The sequence below is a fragment of the Cololabis saira genome, chromosome 22 (assembly GCF_033807715.1).
Source record: "Cololabis saira isolate AMF1-May2022 chromosome 22, fColSai1.1, whole genome shotgun sequence".
NCBI classification, from domain to species: domain Eukaryota; kingdom Metazoa; phylum Chordata; class Actinopteri; order Beloniformes; family Belonidae; genus Cololabis; species Cololabis saira.
The window spans coordinates 12,945,043-12,965,828 of NC_084608.1; the positions used below are offsets into that span (position 1 = coordinate 12,945,043).

The 20,786-nt window shown below is 39.1% G+C and overlaps 1 protein-coding gene across 6 annotated transcripts in view; it reads left to right on the forward strand.

Moving 5' to 3' along the window:
• ctnnd2a (catenin (cadherin-associated protein), delta 2a) overlaps positions 1-20,786 on the forward strand; it is a 312,351-nt gene that overhangs the window by 268,982 nt on the left and 22,583 nt on the right. For all 6 annotated transcript variants that reach the window (XM_061713369.1, XM_061713373.1, XM_061713370.1 and 3 more), the window contains exons 18-19: positions 3,411-3,584; positions 7,002-7,152. In XM_061713369.1, coding sequence (XP_061569353.1) covers positions 3,411-3,584; positions 7,002-7,152 — 325 coding nt within the window. The remainder of the gene's footprint in view (positions 1-3,410; positions 3,585-7,001; positions 7,153-20,786) is intronic.

The following is a 20,786-nucleotide window of genomic DNA, read 5'->3' on the forward strand; positions in this document are numbered from 1 at the left end:
GACAAAAAAGAGAGAACTGAGAGAGGACGGGGTGAAGCTAAAAAAGAAAGGAAAGAGAGAGGGAGTCATGCATGAAAGAAGTAGAAATCGAGAGATACAAGTAGAGAAAAAGGGGCATGACAAGAGGGACAAAAATGAAATAGATTTATAAAAGGCAGACAGACAGATACATGTGGGTTTCTGGCTTTGTAAAAGTTTTGGACATGTCACTATCTAAGATGTTTAGACCTCAAGGGTCTCTGTTATAGAGGAAACGATGCTGGTAACATTAAAAGAGCAGTGCGCAGCTGAACAGTAACAGATGAATAGTCCTCTTTTTTCTCACATGCATCTTTTCTCTCTCTATCACGCTCTCCATTACTGTTGACGTTGTACACTCAGGCTGGTCCACTTTTTCCTCCTATAAAATGAAATACTGACAATATCTCAGTAACAAAGCTGTTACTGGCTGTTACTGGTCTTTGCCACCTGACCTTCAAGCTTTCATCCTTGAAATAAGGATGGGAGTTAATGTCTCAACTGGCAAAATTCGTTCCTCTTTACTGTACCGAGAGCTGCTGCTGAATTGGGTAAAAAGGTATTTAAATATGCTGTGCCCTACATTTGTAATCCACTGCTGCCTGCATGCACAGCTACCTGAATCTCAAAAAGCTGTTCTCACTCGCACAATTAACTGCATCTGGCTGCAAACCTTAAGATTTTTTACCCTTTTTTGCCATAACTACTGCAACGACTTGTTAAAGGAGCCGTCTGTAAGAAATGTCCAAAACTGGTACTGCAGTCACTTTCAAAATATTGTTGAGCGGCGTGTACCCTCCCTCTCCTCCCCCCGACAGGGGGGAGGAGAAAGGAAGGGGAAGGAGGAGAGGAGAAAGTCGGCTGCAGAATGCAGCAGGAACGTAGGCTGCCATGGCTGCGATAATTAGAGCCGAGCTGGCAACCCGGATGCCGAAACAATACTGACTTGGTGATTGGGAGATAGTTGGAGGGTGGAGCTTCAGGCCAAAACAAAAAATGACAACATAAACATCAGTTGAGGGCTGCAACTCCTCTTTTTAAACTGGAATATCCTGGCTTGAGTGCTGTTGTCAGTGACATAAGTATTTGAAATGAACATGATTTTTAAATGTCTGTTGACATATCGGGGTCATTTTATGATTCGTTTTATTATTGCTCTTACATACAGCTCCTTTAAGCAATAACGTGGTGCATTTTCTTTGGAACCCATTGTTTATAGGACCTTGTGGCTTTGTAGAGTTACACATATGTTTATAATAGTTATTAGTCAATAACTTCCTCATTACGGGCACCACCTCTGCTAGGATGAATAAACCTGTGGTCATGAGTTAGCTGTCTCAAAATATATTCCTTGAATTCTAAAGGAAAGCTTCAGTGCTTTAATTAAAAGAAAAACATGACTCATCTGAATGGAAAAAATGCGTTGGGCATTTTGCAATTAAATATGTAATTTAATAAATAGCTCTGGAATGTAATAATGTTCAGTAAAAGCATGATGTGAAATTCCCCTTTCAATGTGTGAGCTTCAGGAATGAGGACGGAGGTATTCAGTGAGCTTTGAAACAGCAGTTAGGACACTAAGTTGCTCTTATTCGTTCTCCTTATTCATCACATTAAAAAGTCCTGTTTTGACCGCAGTGGATATGCATACATTTAACTTGAATACTGAATATAAGCACCATATTAAGATGATATAAATGCAGTCGAAGGGTGTAACTCTTTAGTTCCACAAGTCTGCAACCATGCAAGTCCAAAGAACTGAGCTAACTGGCACTCAATCAAAAAATAAATCAGCTGGAGTTCTGACACAGTTTACACCACACGATTATTAATAAGGCCCTTTTGAAGCAGCTGTCTCTGACCAAGCATGGGGTGATTATATTTTCTAATATCTTAACATAGTTTTTGTTCTGAGCTTGCACCATTAAACACACGTATTACTCACCGCTTTGGATGTACTGGAGTAGTACACCGAGACCGACATCTAGGCTATACGGCGCCACCTATATACTTTATGAATGGGGATGGAATCGAGAACGAGCGTCGGGTAAACGGAACTGTTAGTTCAATTCTGTGGAATCATTCATCCGTCTGCCTAATGATTCAGTTTATAGGTCTTGCCAACGTCTGACACATTTGCGTGATGACGTCATGTACACGCTTCGTATTTTGGCTCAGAATGTTTCCAACATGGTTGTATTTCACGAAAAGGACAATACTAGGGCCAGGTGCAACCATAGACTATATATAACAATGGAAGAAGCATTCGGTCACGTGACCCATTGGTTTCTGAAGACCAGTTTTGAAGCCTATTTTCCTTTAATACAAAACGCAGACATGTCACTCAGCAAGTCCTCACCAGCACGCCCACTGCACATCAATCATAGTTAGCTTTGCTCACAGCTCCTTCAGCTGAACCCCGCCAAAATACCTGCAGATCCGCCCTCAGACCTTCACAGTGGGATACACGGTGAAATCAAAAATGAGCGTCCCATTTATCAAACGCTTTGTTCCCACAAACGGATAGTTGCTTCACAAAGGGTAGCTTGACGATTACAGGAAGTGATAACGGCCAGTGATTAGCTGAGCCGACTGCCAAACAATCACATTAGAAATACATTTAATGCGTGATATAAACTCCTGGCGTGGCAGTTTTTGAACCAGGCTGTAAATATGATTATTTCTGCTTTAAAGTGGGACATTTTAACATGGTGGTCAATGGAGATGGACTCGCTTTTGCAGCCGCCCTCTATCTGTCAGTCGAGGAACTGCAACAAAACTTAGTCCTAAAGAGCATCAATGTAGAAGTGAGATGGTTGGCGCTTGGTTGCAACAGGTTCAGAGATTTGATCACATCAAAGACTGTTAAAGTCCAAAAGTTGATCAGTGTGATCGTATTTACGTCGCAATGTTCACTTGAAAAGGTTCCAGTTTTTCAGCTTAAGCCAGCTTTGATTTTGTTGAAGTTGAGTGCAAAATATTGGTGCATACTTGAATTAAAAATGTTAATGTAACCAAAGTTATTTGTACTGTATGTGTACTGTATATAGCAGGATGAGAACCGATAAGGAACCAAATCGATAAGCGATATCAGATAATGAAACCAAAATTGGTCAATTCTTCACAATTCCCATCCCTATTTATGAGAGTGTTTGACATTGTGAACACTTGCTGGTACTATCTCATCCTGTTTATTAAAAGAGGCTTTGATATTAATCATTTGCTGTATTTATTGTCAAAGTGATCAAATCATTATAAGACAAACCTGTTATATATATATATAATAGGCATGCATCAATTTTGCTCTAAAAAATAGTCTGAAATTACCAGTGCCTTCATAAATAGAAGCATGCATCAAAATAAAATGTCTCTCTGTGTTTCTTCTGATACAGTGGGATGGCGTGGGCCCTTTTCCAGACACGCCGGAGCCCCCCAAGGGGGTTCAGATGCTGTGGCACCCCACCATTGTCAAGCCTTACCTCACGCTGCTTTCTGAATGCTCAAATTCTGACACCCTGGAGGGCGCGGCCGGGGCTCTGCAGAACCTGGCTGCAGGCAGCTGGAAGGTAATCATTAAACATGTCTTCCAAACTGTTTACCTATTTACGTATTTGTTTTTCTTTTCTCTTTCGCTCAAAAACTATTTCCTGCATGATTTACGTAAATAGCACAAAAATGAAAGTGTCAACCCATTTTTGTGCAAGTAAGTGGGAAATGTGGGACAGACTACTTAAATGTGTTTGAATGCATTAAAGTGTGCGCAGTCAAGTGTGTGATAATGTGTGCTTGTAGCCAGAATCTGCTCAACACTCAGACAGTTAAGTTTAAAAATATTAGCCAACAGTCAAACTATTAGTCATAGTCATAACCCAAAAATGGATTTACTGTAAATGTTAATGCTCTATTTATTGTAAAGTAATCTGGCATGGATAGATTATGAGTGAGGGATGATTATTATAATGAAAGTTAGGTACAGAACAGCTTTGCAGAGCAATACATACATTTTTCATATCTGTTATAAGTCCCCAAGAAAGCAAGGACATCAGAGCAACTGACAAAAGACAAACTCAGTTGTAGTGATGTTATTTTTGCTGACAGCAGCATTGTGTTGATTTATAATTGATCTCATTTTCATGTTTTTACATTTTTATATGGAATATAATGTTGAAATTAACTGCATTGCGCACGCTTTTTAAATGCTACAAAGTGCAATGCCTCAGAGAGGAGAGAGGAGTTCAGCAGCAGTCAACTGATGGAGACAGCTAGATGGTAATAATCTATGACTCAAGTGGCCTAATTGGAGATATTGTGACGGCAGTTCTTGCCTTGAGGGAGGTTTATATAAGGTTAGAGGCAGAGAGTGAGGCTACAACCGTAGGATGACCTTAAAAAGTAATATAACTGCATCAGACATGACTGGTCGTAAGTGGATTAACTAAGGGCTAGTCCACACATACATGGTTATTTTGACAAAGGTTTACCCTCTTTTGTTCTCAAAATCCTGTCAGGAAAGCACAGTTTTAAGCCTTCATCCATATGGAAACCTTAAACAAAATTCCCATGACAAACAGCTATATTTACACAGGGTTATAAGTGGTAGCTGCATATTTACCCAAACGTACGTACTGATAATCCGCAGGATTTCGCATTATCAATACACAAATCTGCTGAATACTATAGCATACACACAGCTTTTCCTCAAATATTTACGGGTGCTTTCCATAGTTGTTTTTGCATTAATGAGACAACAAATAAACATATCTCCATTCTGCAGCGACAACCACTTCCTCCTATCAAAATTCTGCCTCAGTAGTCCAAAAAACCAGCAGCTGCTTCTACGCTACTGTAGATTGCAAGGAAAAGTCTGCAGAGCATTTTGATGCGGTGGTTTATATAATTTCGAATAAGTGTACATTTATGAGCAGAGATATCAAAAGTCCAAATTTCTAAGGGTAATACCAGCACAGGGGTAGCAGAATATCACATTGCCATGCTAACAAAGGGAAAAACACAGGGTTTCCATTCCACACATACGCGTCACAAAAAAGGAAGTTTCATCCTAGATGGTATTTTCCAAAAACACAAAAACATACATTGCATGTATTTGTATGTAGACAATATGGACAAACATAGTGAAAAGGCTAAGACTCAAGACATAGAGCAGTTGTCTACCAGTCACAAGGTCAGTGGTTCAATTCTTGGCCTCCCGGTCCACTTGTCAAGACACTGACCCCCACACTGCCACCCACAATGTGCTCATCATATGTGTGGTTGTGTGTACAACATCAGCCCTGAATGATTTCCCATTGGTCAAAATATGTGAACATGTGGTTGATTCAAGTGATTGTTTGATGAAGATAAAGATCTTTGGTGAAATGGCAACAAAACTTGAACTCAGTAGGGAACTCTTGAGAGGGTGGGAGCTAAGAGTATGCTTCATCAGTCCTGCATATATGGGTTGGATGTGTGTGTAACTGATTTTGACTTGTTTTCAAATGATGGTCGAGTGGCTAGAGAGTCACAGTATGAAAAAGATGGATGAGGAGGACTCTACAAAAATCAATGGGGGGGAGAGAAATTGTGGGTGCATGTTGTCTTGAGGATATCATTTTTTATTTTTCTATTTTCTACTTTGGTGTCACACTGCGTGCATAGAGTTCCAGACAAACTGGCTCCAGCAAATACCACTGGAGCTCTGAGAAGACATTCAAGGCCTGTTTAAAATAGGTATTAGATGCCATAATAGGTCCCCTTTAAATGGAAAATCTCATGACGTAAAATAAGAGGGGAAAAAAATCATATTGTTAAACAGTGCAGTAGTATATGTCAAATTAAATTGTCATTTCAGTCTTTTCTGGTGAATTACCTTTTTTACATGAATCCGTTGTGCTGCAGTTGCATTGCTGTCTGCTGGAGAGTTTATGAAATGCCTTTGTTGCACTTTGAGTATATCTCATCGAAAGAGGTACATGGAATACCTTTAGCTACACCTGATAAACTGCATAAGTATTTCAAGTCAGGACCAGTAGTTCATTGCCTCTCAACAAAAACATATTCCCAAGTAGTCTATGTGGATAAATCCAGTCACACTGTCTCAATGACTAAATGAATAATACAGTCACAACATGTAACTTGATGTTTGCAGTCATAGTCTGGGGACTTCACATATATCCTGAACGTATCCTTGTATTGGTGTGTACTTTGAAGTATCTTCTGTGTGAGCTCATGCTCTCTGCTTTCAGAGAGGCCTGCTGACAGTGTTGGCACACTCTGCACTATACACTTAAGTCTTGGCTAGGAGACATGATCAGTTATCTCCAAGGATGAGCTACTTTCTTTTATCATGATATAATTAATAGTGTTTCCATTTTCAGCTTAATGACAAGTACTACTGTGAATCAAACTAAATCTAACAGCCTTTGAAGGTAAATGGTAAATTTGGCAGGAATTTGACAATATTTTTTAGCATCCCTCTGCCCCTCCTCCCACACATACACAAGCAAATAGAGGGAGACAAAGCTCAACCCTTATGGCGGCACTACATAAGCCATTCAAGGTCGAGTGGCCCACTTTACACTGATGATTATTGAATTACAGAGTGGTCCCTGAGCTCAAAACCTCTTCACTTTCATCCTTATAGCAATGGTTATAATCCTTGGGTTGTTCTCATATAATCTCTGAACAAAGTATCAAAGTATCTTCCAATCATCATTAAGTTGAGTTCTGTCATCTTTTTTTTTTTTTTTTTAAACTTGTGTAAATAATCACTCACACAATGCTCTATGTCCATGGTGTTGTATTAGTTAAAATCTGTGCAAATTTTCTCATGAAGTTGTAATTATGAGGAACTTTGTGGTCACAAATGTAGACTGTGATAGTTGCATTGCCATTTGGACTCACTCCCACCTTATGATTAAACGTTTCAATCTACTCCTCCAACTATCGAAGGTAAACCTAATGTCCACCTACTTTCTCCTTGTCAGTGGTCGGTGTACATTCGGGCTGCTGTGCGTAAAGAGAAAGGCCTTCCTATCCTGGTGGAGTTGTTGAGGATAGACAACGACAAAGTGGTGTGTGCTGTGGCCACTGCTCTCAGAAACATGGCCCTGGACATCAGGAACAAGGAGCTTATTGGTGAGTTGTGACGATGCGTTTGTCGAGAGGCATCGCTTCTTTCCTCATTGCACAGATCCCTGACATTGCTGATCTCTTTAAAATCACATGAACTCATACACTTGTCTTGTAATGCTTAGTTTTATTCTCTGGTTGTTGTTTTTTTTGTTTTCTTTGGGTTTTTTTTAACAGAGATCTTCGTTCATGTTGCTGTCCCATTCTTCACTCATCATCAGTTAAATATAATTCATCACTTTGGCCAACACAGACTCACCTTTGACTCATCTTGTTGAGGCCATGAAAACCAGCTGGAGAGCAGCTGGTTATCATTTAAACATTGCGCTCTAAAATCATTTAATTGACTGGTATGGTTAATCAGTAATCACAATCAAGGAACCTTTCCATGATGTGCAAATATCCTCGCCGTGGAGGGAGTAACCAGATGGCTTGCTTTTCTGTATTATTTGTTTATTGTTGCAGTTGTTGTTTTTAATTCAAGCCATAAAATGTAATTAATTTGCATGATCACTTGCTTAAGTGAAACTAAGAGTGTTTGTTGGTGTGCGCGGTTCAGATTAAGAAAGATGGTGCAGTGCAAGTCGTGATTTAAGGAAATAACAGAGTAGATAATGTGTAATTAGAGGAGGCTGAAGAGAGCAGAGGAGGGAGGGAGACAGTAGCAGATCAAAGGCTTGTGTTGGTCTTTGAAAGATACGCCGCGGTAATGAGCGAGTAAGTCCGGTCGCGATACAGCATGTGTGTGTCTGCACTTGCATGTTGTGTCACTTCAAATCAGGAACGTCAGTATCAGACGACACACATGCACAAATGATTGTGTATGGGGGGAACCTGTGTGACACAAGGTCCTCTATCTTCACTATCTCTGATAATCACAGTTTATTGTTGGTTTCTATAGCAACCCTGGCACCTCCTGTTTGAGGCTAGGTGCTTCTGAAGCATATCTGGGTTTTGCAGCAGCTTGTCGTTGTTCCTTGCTGTGGGACAACAAGGAATACTGCCGCCAAAGCTCAACACTCCTCCTTACTGTAGTCTCTGGCTGGCGCAAGACAGGATTAAAGGATAATTAGAGCTTTTGTGCAGAAGCTTTAATGTCTGAATTATTTTTGTTTGGGATTTTATTGTTACAATATTTTTTTCAATGCATCTGCAAATTCATTAGAATTTCAGATAAAGAAAAGAAGAGCAGGAATTGTAAAAAATCTGGTAATCCCTATCAGCACAACAAAGCTCATTCAGATTGGGAAAACATAACAATGTAGGTAAATTCATAAAAAAAAAACATGTTAAAATATTTGAACAGCCAAACTTGCAAATAGTTAATTTTGCAGTGGAAATTATTTAAATCTCTTATTCAGTTGTTTAAATAAATGAATACTTGCAGAGATTCTTTCAATTTTTTTTAAGCGTGCCAGTTTTTTCCTCCAACTGTGTTTTAAAAATGTGGCATGTTAATGGTTTAAGAATAATGATTAGTAAAAGAAATACTTTCTTCTGAGTTACACTGACATCATCAGAAAAAGTTGAAATATGAAAAGAGGGCAAAGTACATTATGCATGAAATTACACTTAAAGATTACACTTTTAATAAATAATGCAATATGTTTTTCTCTACTAAATGTAAATATGTTTTACTCATAAGTAGATGTGAAGGATGTTTGTTTTATTATGCTATTTACCGGGAAAAATGAAAAGGCAGACTTGACTGAATTGACACTTCGTAAACAGGACATGACTGAAGAGTCTTATAAGTGGTGAATTTCCAAGATCGACACATTCTTGCAGTGTAATTTCTGACTCTGAAGAGCGAGTAAGTGTACTGGGCAGAAAATGGGTGATAACAGTAAATAAATCCTCATAAAAGAGCTCAAGAGAATGTGGGGCAGATCGTCTTTTTCGCTGTAAACACTGCTGTGAACAACAGTCCTGTAGCAGTCAGCAGTTTCTGAATTTGATTCAGTCCTTCGAAACCAGATGAATCATTAAACATTATCCTGTCTTTTGACCACTGGCAAAAGTCAGAGTGAACATCCAAATATTTTAACATTTTTCTTTCCATCTGGTTAAGAGGTTATTTTTTCATTTACTCACTGGTTCCTTCAGTTTTTCATGTGTTCAGCTATAGGAAACGGGGCCAAGCAGGGTCTCATCCTTGAAAGACACCAGAGAGGCAGCTGGAGCTTCTTCCACGCTGTTTTTTATTTAAACAACAGCATCACTTTGAAGGCTCCTATCTCCGCAAACACTGGGATTGTCATCAACTCAGCAACCCACTGCGGTCATGGTGTCGCAGTTTCTCTAATCTAACAAAAACAAATAAAGCTCAATATGAGCGACTGAACTGTGAGCACAATAGCACAAACAAGTCATTATGATAGACCAAGCACAACGTTTTAGCTGAAGCCAATTGCTTTTTCACTGCAAACCTTGAATATGGATAGTCAGGAAGCTGCAAAAGCAGTAATAATAATCTTATGTTTTATTGATCCAGTTAGGAAAATTCATTCTCTGCATTTATCCTTACTAAGTATTAGGAGTGATGGTTTTCCACTGTACGACGCGGCCTGAGGGACCAGCACTAAGCCAGCACCTTGGTCAAGGGCACTTTGAAATACACCTCATGTTAGCATTTCAAATTAATAAAAAAATAAATAAAATATGAATATGTTTTCACACCAGTTTGTGTGGATGTGTGTGTTGTTTGTGCAGCTGCAGTGAAATGTGTGTATCCTCACTGCTGACCTTTCTGTCGTTGTGAGTTGATTAGTTGTAGAGACCAGTCACATGAAACTAATGAAATTACAAGGAACACTATGATAACAGCTGATAATTTAAATTTCTGAGGCATTTTGACCTCTCATTGAATCAATGGTTAATTGTATATTTTTACAGATTTAAGTTAATAAGAAAGATGACCTGCAAATGTTTGAGCTATGTATTTTAGCTGCACATTTTAGCTGCTCTGAGAGACTGAGGTGTGTCACACAGCTGACATGGCTCCTCCAGCTTTTTAAAAGGGGAGCCAAATTTCAAATCATGGCAAACTTACCACAAATGGAGTATGAAGCCAGCCCTGACATTTCAGTGTCATTTCTTAACAGGGCTGTCACTGCTAATCATTGATTCTCCTTCCTGCATGAAGTTCAAGCAGGGAGGTGGAGGTGAAGGAGCAGAGTCCAGGCAAGAGGCATTCATAACAAAATGGGAAATCTTTATTTTTGAGTGTTCAGTTGAATATGACACTTAGCACAGCAGTGTTGTTTTGCTATCCTTCAACTGTGTTGAAGACTCTCTTTTAAGGCCTTAAACAGTATTGAACAAAATGCCATTTTTAATGGAATCTCGAATATCTTCTGGAGGCAGTAGCTGAAGTCTGGACACTGTGGACGTGAATGGGAAGAAAGTCTTTCTTTGATGTATCTCATCAGGGTGTTGATGCAGCTCCATTTATTTATTCGCTATTTGGTGGGACTTCATAGCCTGATAAATCAGACCCCCATCTAGAAAGATGTAGGGTGTGGAAACGGCCCGAATCCAAGGGGTGGCACCAACGGTTGCTTATCAAGCTGCATTTGCAGGCACTTAGTTGGTTATATGACCAATCAGAGAAAAAAATGATGTGATGTATTCAAAGCGATGGAAACAAGTCAACGGGAGAGTGTGTTGTGTAGAAGAATAAATAACATTTTTGGCAGAATAGAAAATACATCTACCTTGCAAAGGAATAGTTTGAGTGCCGTCATCTGTTCAATTTTTAAAGAAAAAGTCTGAATCTTTGTCGATCGAAATCTGACTCAAACGGCAGTGAATCGACACCGTTGACATCCAGATTACATCGCTGCTCTGTCCTCATTGTGTTAAACCCGCTCAGAGACTCTCTACAAGGATAGATTGATTTGAGTGGCTCCCCCAGACTTTTGGGCATAGTTGTGAGCTCCATCAGATGCCAGACATACCTGTAAAGCAAATTTAAATTTGACGGCAGTGCAACGTCTAGATATTCGAGGCTAGGGACTTCTTGTTTTTTCTTCAGAAAGCAGAATTCGTCTTTGTTGAGTAATTGACTCTTGCAGATATTATTCCTTTTTCCTGAGTTGGTTAGGGTTGGCGTCTGAGTTGTTAGTTCTTAGTGCTGCTGGAAGCTTTCCTTTTCTGCTCCATTTCCTTACCTTCAAACATGTTTTAAGTTGTATGAATTGGACTGCTTTTCTTTTTCTTCTTCCTCTCCTTTCAAAACAGTTTTTTGTTCATTTTTTATCATTTTCTACTGACATAATGACTGGCTTAGACTGTTTGCACTTGTGAAGACCTTTTTTGTTGGCAATATGTGTGAACCTCCTGGAGAACGTTCATCACTTGGCAGGATGTTGAGGAGGATTTTTATTTTTTGGTAAAAATTTACCAACTGTTGTTTTGGCCACTTTTACTGTTCCAGCTGATGGATTTGTTTTCCATTTTCAGCCTCTTTCACATGCACAGGGAGCGCCTTCAAACGCTTCATGTGGGCTCACAGCAACAGCTTCCAAATACAGATTCCATCCTTGGAATCAACTCCAGACCTATTATCTTCTTAATTGCTGAATAATAATGAAAGAATAGCCCACACCTGCCCACGAAACAGCGTTTGAGTCAACATTATTATTATGTTTCAATAGGTCCCTGGGTTTTGGACTTTAAGGACCTTTAAGTGCCTACATAGAGGTCTTGACAAATTATTTATAATTGACATTTTATTATGGCAATGCTGTATGCATAATTACTGTCGACCTGGCTTTTGCCAAATGATTCCCGTACAGTCTCTGATGAGCCTTTTTTTTTCTAGTTTTGTTAAAACAGTGCAGCTTGTTTAAAGAACTCAGGTTAGTAGCAGACATTTACATTTTCACACTTTGGAAGCTGGTGAACTTAATAAATTAATCATGGCACAGTTCCCCCTAGCTTGGTGTCACTGTGAATCATGGGTACTTCTAACAATGCCTGTCTTGATTGGATCTCTTACATGCCTCTTAGCTCCACCCAGTAAAGATGTAACACAGGATACTAGACACCTATTCACCGTTTTTTACTCTGTTCGAGGTTCTGCAGAGGTGTTCTCACTCCTATTCTCCTCAAAGTGCCTTTAAGACATTAAAGAGTCTTATTACTACTACTATTATTACTACTGTCATTTAGCAGATGCTTTTTTCCAAAGCGACTTCGATCTGAGAGAACAACACAAGCAAGAAATCACACAGTAGGGTACAGCATGGATGAGTGCTGGTCAGGCTGCTGTGAGTCCAGTTGGACACCGGTGCTGTCATCTTAGTGCTAGATTTAAAAAATATATATATTTCTGGTTCCCTCCCAGCCTACAACAGTCCCTTTATTCAGCAAAACTAGGTCTTAAATTCACCGTCATAATATCATCTTGACATAAGTGCATGCAGCTTTCTCAGTGCTGAGGGTTGCAAAGAGCTGGACACATTTTTTAACTCATTCTGATGAGCAGAGAAGTCAAACTTAAACTGTGGAAATGCTTCTTAAAGAGCTGACTCTTTAGCTTGCTCTTATATGTAGGTACAGACCCTGCAGATCGGACAGAGTTTCGCAGGTCGTTCCATCACAATCACAATCTGGTTGGAAACAAAAAACAAAACATTAAAAAGCCAAATCTTCATGCTGCAAATAGTTCTATTTTCAAGTTTTAGATATAATTTAATCACTTGAAGTTTTGTCTTTGAAAAATGAATACTGTTGTGGTTTACATTATGCAAATAAAAGGAATGATGATTCTCAATGGGATTGCCTTGCATATGAGAAACTTACTTTTTTATTCTTTGTTTTAATTTTAAAAATAAAAATTGCTTGCTATATGTAATAAAACACTGGCACAGAATATTTAGCTAATATTATTTAGACTTCTGTCAAGTCAGTCACATAAAACTGATCATTAGAAGTTTTGTCAGTGTCTAATTGAAACCACTCAGTGGTAAATGAGGGAGAAAACGACAGTGTCAAGTGAGATAGTTAGACAGAAAGTCTCCAAAATTCAGATAATAGATGGAGAGAGGAGAGAGGGATCAGTCAGGGTTGAGTCTCTGCTCCTGGCATCGTGTCAGCAGGCAATAAACCCTATTTGCCCCATCTTTGCAAGATTAATTCAGTTCCATGTCTCTGAACTCAAACGGAGATTTTCTTTGCACCATGAATTTCTGCTAAACAACCACAGAACCCAAAGCGACAAACATATTTCACAGAGCAGTTGATATCTTTGCAGGATCGACGTTTTTTTTGTTTTTCACTCTGAAAAGCAAAAAAATAAATGTCTATTAAAATTTGGGCTTGATAGTGTCATAAGCTGTTGTAAGTTCAGCGTCACCACCAAGGGGGAATTGTAGCTGGCACGAAGAGCGCAGCAAAGTGAGATGAGAATCCTCTTTCGCACACAACATTTGTGTCAAATCCTCTGCAAAGCACCGTGTGATTGGATAGTTGCGAGACAAGCAAGAGGAAATGAGCAAGAACATTATGAATAGAGAAGGCTAGAAGGAAAAAAGCAAAGACAGACCAAGTCAGGCTGAATAGACTCAATATAGAGGGATGAAAGATGAAATGAAATGAGAGAGTGGTGACAGCTAAGATGTTACCGCATATGTATGCTTACACTCCAATCCCTCTCTAATGTGATTTCGTACACATTGATGTCTCTGCAAATCATTCTTCTCATCTGTCAATGTTTTTTTGTCTTTCTCCTGATTTCACCTCCTTCATAGTTTTTGATTTGCATAATACAGTGGATTGCAGCGTGGCAATAAATGACTCCCATTTACTGTTACGCTGTCTGTCAGCGCAATTTTTCCGCATTTATTTACAAATGGTAATTTGACATACATGAATTTGGAAAAGCACTTTGAATGCCAAAAATGACACCCTATTTTTTATTTATTTATTTATTTATTCATTTATTTATTACTCCAATTTCAGCAAACATTTGCACACACATGCAACCGAACACAAACCGAGTTAGTGTTTAATGAAAAAGTGATTAATGCCGAAATGTGTATTAATTTAAGACAGCTAATGAGGTAATGCATTTTTGTACAGTGACTTGCTCCAACAGCTAAATCTAATTGAGTTTGTGAATTCTGTGCGTGAGGGTTAGTACAATTTTAATTAAAGATGCTTTTTCCAACATGATGTGGTATTATGGGAATTACATTTTTCTTTCTAAAACTTTGAGACCTGTGAAACCTTAAAGCCTTATTAATGGCAATGATGAAAAGATATGTATACTGTGTATGTACAGTGGGGAGAACAAGTATTTGATACACTGCCGATTTTGCAGGTTTTCCCACTTGCAAAGCATGCAGAAGTCTGTAATTTTTATCATAGGTAAATCCAGAAAATCACATTGTATGATTTTTAAGTAATTAATTTGCATTTTATTGCATGACATAAGTATTTGATACATCAGAAAAACAGAACTTAATATTTGGTACAGAAACCTTTGTTTGCAATTACAGAGATCAGACGTTTCCTGTAGTTCTTGACCAGGTTTGCACACACTGCAGCAGGGATTTTGGCCCACTCCTCCATACAGATCTTCTCCAGATCTTTCAGGTTTCGGGGTTGTCGCTGGGCAATACGGACTTTCAGCTCCCTCCAAATCCCTGCTGCAGTGTGTGCAAACCTGGTCAAGAACTACAGGAAACGTCTGATCTCTGTTATTATTAATTACTTAAAAATCATACAATGTGATTTTCTGGATTTTTTTTTTTAGATTCTGTCACTCACAGTTGAAGAGTACCTATGATAAAAATTACAGGCTTTTACATGCTTTGCAAGTGGGAAAACCTGAAAAATCGCCAGTGTATCAAATACTTGTTCTCCCCACTGTATATGAGCATTTACATAAACCATCAGCAAAAGCTATCCACCTGAAAGCAGCTCAAGACCATGTCTTACATGCAAATCAGAGGTCACTTGTTTTGGTGCATCTCTTGGTTTGATTGCAATGATATGTTATATATAACTGGCTGCAAACACAAAGTCAATGCTTGTCTTCTTGTCTGCAGAGATGAAAAATTATGACTTTCTTGCAATCTAATGTGGGACATTAGAAAATAGATGCGACTTGACTTCAGATAAGAGTTTAGCAAGAAACAACAATGGAATAATCATAAAGTAATTGCTCTTGCTTGGTTCTTAGCTTCTTCGTTTTCACTACTTTCACCACTTATACTCCTGCGTCTTTCCCTTTCTTCTCTTGTAACATTACACCTTTAAGCTGCTTCCGTCACTTTCTTCCACTTATTTTCTCTCTGCAATTATTGTGGTGATGATTATTACACCTCTTTCTCTGGATTTCATTCTGCTCCTCCCTTCCTTTTCCTTCTCATTTGTTCATCCTACTCCTACACATCCCTCTCTGTCTCCTCCAGTGTCGTCTCAGACATGAGCTCATAAGGCCTGTCCTATCCTCTATTGCACTCGCTCACTCTTTGTGTCTTATGAATGGCACTGGGGCTGGGGAGTGTTACCATGGAAACCAAAGTGGCGGCCCACAGGGATATTACTAATTGATACAATTAAGTGTGCGCGTGTCAGAATGTGTATTTTCGTTAGAGGTCAATTACTTTGATGCACGGATACAAAAAGGGTCAAGATAACTCATCCATTTGGAGCTTTTTATCTAAACAATTTATCGTCACACACGTATTCGCATTCTTGTGGACTTCAAGATGGCATTAGATGTGGCAAAAATCTGTATTTCATGCCCCCTTTCACTTTGTGCATCCCCAGCGAAAGCAAATATTTTTCGATGGTCTGTCCACTTTGTGCTGTCATCGCCCGTGCCAGCTTCTACATATTCTGCCATCCCTAGTGTCATCTGACTACACAAATGTAGACAAAAACAACTTTACAAGGCCGGCAAGCTGAAAGACAGCTCGGCCGCATCCACTGACTCACACGAAGTTGACACACACTTCTCTTCCTCTTTTTGTAGCAGTGCTTCATGAAAATTCTCTGTCGCCTTCGGGATGAAAATGTCGTCTACGAGGGTCTTGCCCGTCTTTTATTAGCACACTCTGTTCTCTCTGGCATTCCTCGTCCTCGGCTTCTCTCTGCCAGACGGAGACAATGGCAGAAAGAGAGAAATAGAAATGGAGAACAATAAAGAGGAACGGGGAGAGAGGAAGGGAGTGCCGTTGTGTGATCATGTCATTTTATCTTACAGTTGTTCCTTCAGAGTCTGACTGACGTCCATACGCTCTTTAGAAGTTTTTGTGAACTGTTTTTAAATGATGTGTTCAAAGTAGAGCTCTCATGATGAACTTTAACTTTCTCCGATCATCATTTCTTTACTCTCTTTCAGTGTCAGTGTGCCTATATACTGTATCATGTGTGTACGCATCCACACGTTGTCCAAAGCAGGCACCTTCTTCAAGAATGTCTCTAATGAAGCCACAGGTTCCTCAGTAGGAAAAAAACGTTCCTCCTTTCCCCTCCCTCCCTCAGTTCTCTCTCTCTGCTGCAGTTTACGCTGTAAAACTGTCACCTGCAGAGATCAAAGAAAGACACAGAGTGTGGGATATAACTGGCATGAAATGCAGCAAACACAGGAGGGCACCGCATTTTCTAACTGGGAGGCAACAGCATGCCACTTTCCAATTTACCGCTATTTTCGGCCTCTTTAAACCTGCTGCACTGTCTGTGCTCCCCCCTTCATCTTATGTACTTATTTTCGTAAGTTTGAGGAAATGATTTCACTTTGTCACGGGGAAACCAACTATCTCCTGAAATGACTTGAAATGAATGTATTTTTTTTTTATATATATATATATATATATATATATATATATATATATATATATATATATATATATATATATATATATATACTATAACTGAAGATGTTGATCATTATTGACCACGATGGTGCAGTAGATCATCTTATTACATAAAACACATTAAAATCCAATGATTTTCTATGATCTACATCGTGATACGAGGAAAAGTACCTTTTTATGAGCCTCCTCCTTTCCTTTAATGGCAATATTAATAGTTGAAAATGTATTTTGTTTAATCTTGGTGAATATTCAGTATGAGATCTCAATAATTGACATCCTAGAACTGCGTCCCGTCACTTCTCTGAGTTCAATGAAGGAATAATTCTCTGTTGCTTTGAATCTGGCGCCACCCGTCAGTAAGGTCATGTACTACAGATCGAATCACCCCCACGGGAAAACTGATCACAGAGCCACTGAAACATTTTATCTCTGGGTAAATAACACCCACTTTTCAAATTTTGCGCTGGTTCTTTTTGCTATCTACATACAGGATGGAAATTGTGCATACTGTATCTTCACTTATGGCCATCTAAATAAGAAAACAGTAGAGGAGTATCTGAATTATTTTGACATCAGACTTTTAAAACAGAAGTTTACAGTCCCACACGTCAATGATTCTCTGTTATTTAGGTGCTAAACATTGGATTGCGAGTATTTATTCAGGTGTACTCTAAAAAAAAGAAACAAAAAAAACCCTAAAAACTTTTGGAAACATTACCAGAAGCTTTTGATACCATTATTGTCCGACCTCAGGGCCCCAACCCAGTTACTGATAACTGTGCATTAACCATTCTTTATTCTCAGACAGTCAGAAGCCACAGCCAATCAAGCTGTTTCATCTTTCCTCGCATCTCCCTGAGACAATTACCTCCAATTTTACTGCAATAACACTCTCTCTTCTCCGTCAGTAAACAATCAAATCACTCTATTGTTGAGGGTAATTGGATTTCTTTAAATCAAATCAGCCATTATGGCCTTGATGAAGCCCTGCCCGCTCAGTGGGAATTTGTGACACATGAGGGAAAAAGCAACGCAGGAATATATTACTGGCTCTGGCCCTCGGGTGAAGATTGCTATATTGGAGGAGTGGTGTAATGCGGGTTTATTAGGCTGTGCAGCGATCAGCATAGGGCTTGTTTCTGTCCTTGAGGACACGTTCCAGGTGTAGCTAACATTTCAGTGACAGTTAAAATACATGTAAGAGGAAAGGAGATACTGAAGTCCAGCATGTAGAGATGCTGAGTGACGAATGAGTCGCCACCCACACAAAAAACTTAGTTTGCACCCCTGCTGTCTTATTTCTTTCCTCTGTATGCAGCTGCTCATGATAACTGTGAAGTTGCAGGAGTAAATGTGTAAAGTTGCTGCCTTTCACTCTCAGCTTATCTTCTATTTGGATTTACTACAATGCTGTAACTTATTAGACTTGTTTGTATTTATAGCCACTCCAACACATTCAGATTAGTCTATTAAATTCCTAAGACTGCAGGGAGACAGTATATTTAGTTGTACCAGCATTTCAAAAGATGATATCGTCAGTGGGGTAGCAAGAGCATCAAAAGATTGAGCTGTAAAATATGGTGAATTACGTAGCCACATTTATATTCATCTATAATTCATCAATGAGCTTCATGTTCTGAACATCATAGTGTCTGGAGGAAGGGAAGAGTCCAAAATATATATCTGGCTAAAGTGAGTCCTGCTTTGCTTTGCTCTAGTTTTGGCTTCGCTGTTTGTTTATATGAAGTATTTTAATGATTGTTTGATGAGAGATGCTGCAGGCTTAAAAAAAATGTATAAAATTGCAGGACATGCATTATGAAATTTAGTGAATAGAAAATCGTATGTGTCTTACAAAGAGCATTGCACATCAAAACAAATAAATTGCTAAAATGATGTCATAAATGGAGCGAACTAACTGCAAATTGAGGCAAAACAAGCATAAAGCCAAAAACGGAGCAGTGTGAGGTGAGATGCGTGTTGTTGTGTAGCTCATTAAGATTGGGTGTGCTTAAGAAAATCTGTCTTAAACAAAATTGCCATTAAAAAAGGTTAAAAAGAAAAACTGAGGGGTCTCTCTGTTTTTCATTCTTTTGCTCTGAAGGCATTTTACATCACATTGCTCTCAGCATATGCTAATGTCTGTGTTTCTTTCCAGTGTTTTCCATTTATCTTATCTTCTCTATTATGTGTGACGTCTGCATTGAATTTTCCCTCATACCCTTCCAGATCACTCCCCCCTTTCTACATTTGCCCCCTGTGGCATGAATGTGATGATGTTAGAGCGACTTTGAGGCACGCGCAACACCACAGCGGTGTGCACGCACACTTGTGCAAGCATATTTAACGGATATGCTGATGGCAACTTATCAGCACATTCAGTTGATAAGCAGAAAATATTTATGGCTGCAATATTATTCCTATGGCTTTCTCTCTCTTTTTATTTTCTTCACCTGAACTCGGCCCATTGAAGGATTATACACTCATGTTATCTGTGTGTTATTCATCCCCATAGCAAATGACACGTCAGGCCACTGGTAAATTACCAAGTCAGTAAATCGTTCGCTCTCTCGATCTGTGAACAATTCAGTCACTCACTTAGAAATTAGTCAGATCTTTAAATAAAGCTATTAGATTACTCAGTCTTCAGGAAGTAAATCAGTCAGAAAATTAGTCACTTGACTCAAGTCAGTCAAATAATGAGTCTTCTTCCAAGGATTCAGCTTAACTTGTCTTTGCAGCCAAAAGACAATGGCTGCTTAACCTCTTTTGGGTCTGCCAGCCTCTGATAACACCGGGCCAATTAAGTCCAACAACTGCATCCTTATGGATCTAATTCGTGTGTGTGTGTGTGTGTGTGTGTGTGTGCGTGTGCGTGTGTGTGCGCGCGTGTGCGCGCGTGTGTGCGTGCCCGTACTTATACATTTATTAGTCTTCACATGTGAATTCTTAAGAGGGTGATGAAAAAACATGGCCATAATGTATGTATCGACTTTTCAGAGTTGACATCAACACTCGATGGTCTGCTTTTATTCTGCAAGTACAGCTTTGATATCAGACTGATCATTTAATCAGTAGAATAGATGTGGGAGATTTTGGGGGAAAATGAAATAGAAGATGTGAAAGACATTTTCAGCATTCCACTGGTAAAGGAGCAAATCTCTGTGCTGCAAAGATGTTTTATATCTAATTGTATTTTCTCTGAGACATAATGTATTCAAATTCATTTTATGAGCTGCAGAGGAGTGTTCATCTTATTCACGGCAGCGGTTATAAAGGCAAATGGTGGCTTTCTACAGCACTAGATAAACGAGTAGTTCGGAGATGTTATTTCACAATTAAAAAAGAAATACTTTGAAGCCCAAAAGCTTTTTTTATTGTTCACTTATTACATCAAGCTTTTATTTGTGTTGGTTTTCTTCTTTGCACCTTGAAATGCCCTGTTGCTGAGATGTGCTATACAAAATAAACTTGCCTTGCCTAGCCCTGCCTTCTTTGAGAAGGGCAGCGATGGACTCCTCAATGTGAGATACAACAGGGGATTTTGCCATGTACAATAATATTGATTTCACACATTGTGAATGAGCACAAAGGATCCATTGTAGTCTGTCTGCTGTAGAGAGTTCTTTTTTTTCCAATTTAGCTGCATTTCAAATACGACTGATTATTCAACATTCACCTCTGCGTGCCGATTGATTCTTCTCTACCTGAAACATGACCTGTGGGTTTTGTCCCTGAGAGCTTGAGACAATTGAAGTATAATTGACAGATTTTATGATGGTCAAGACATTTTCTGCCCTCCGGCTA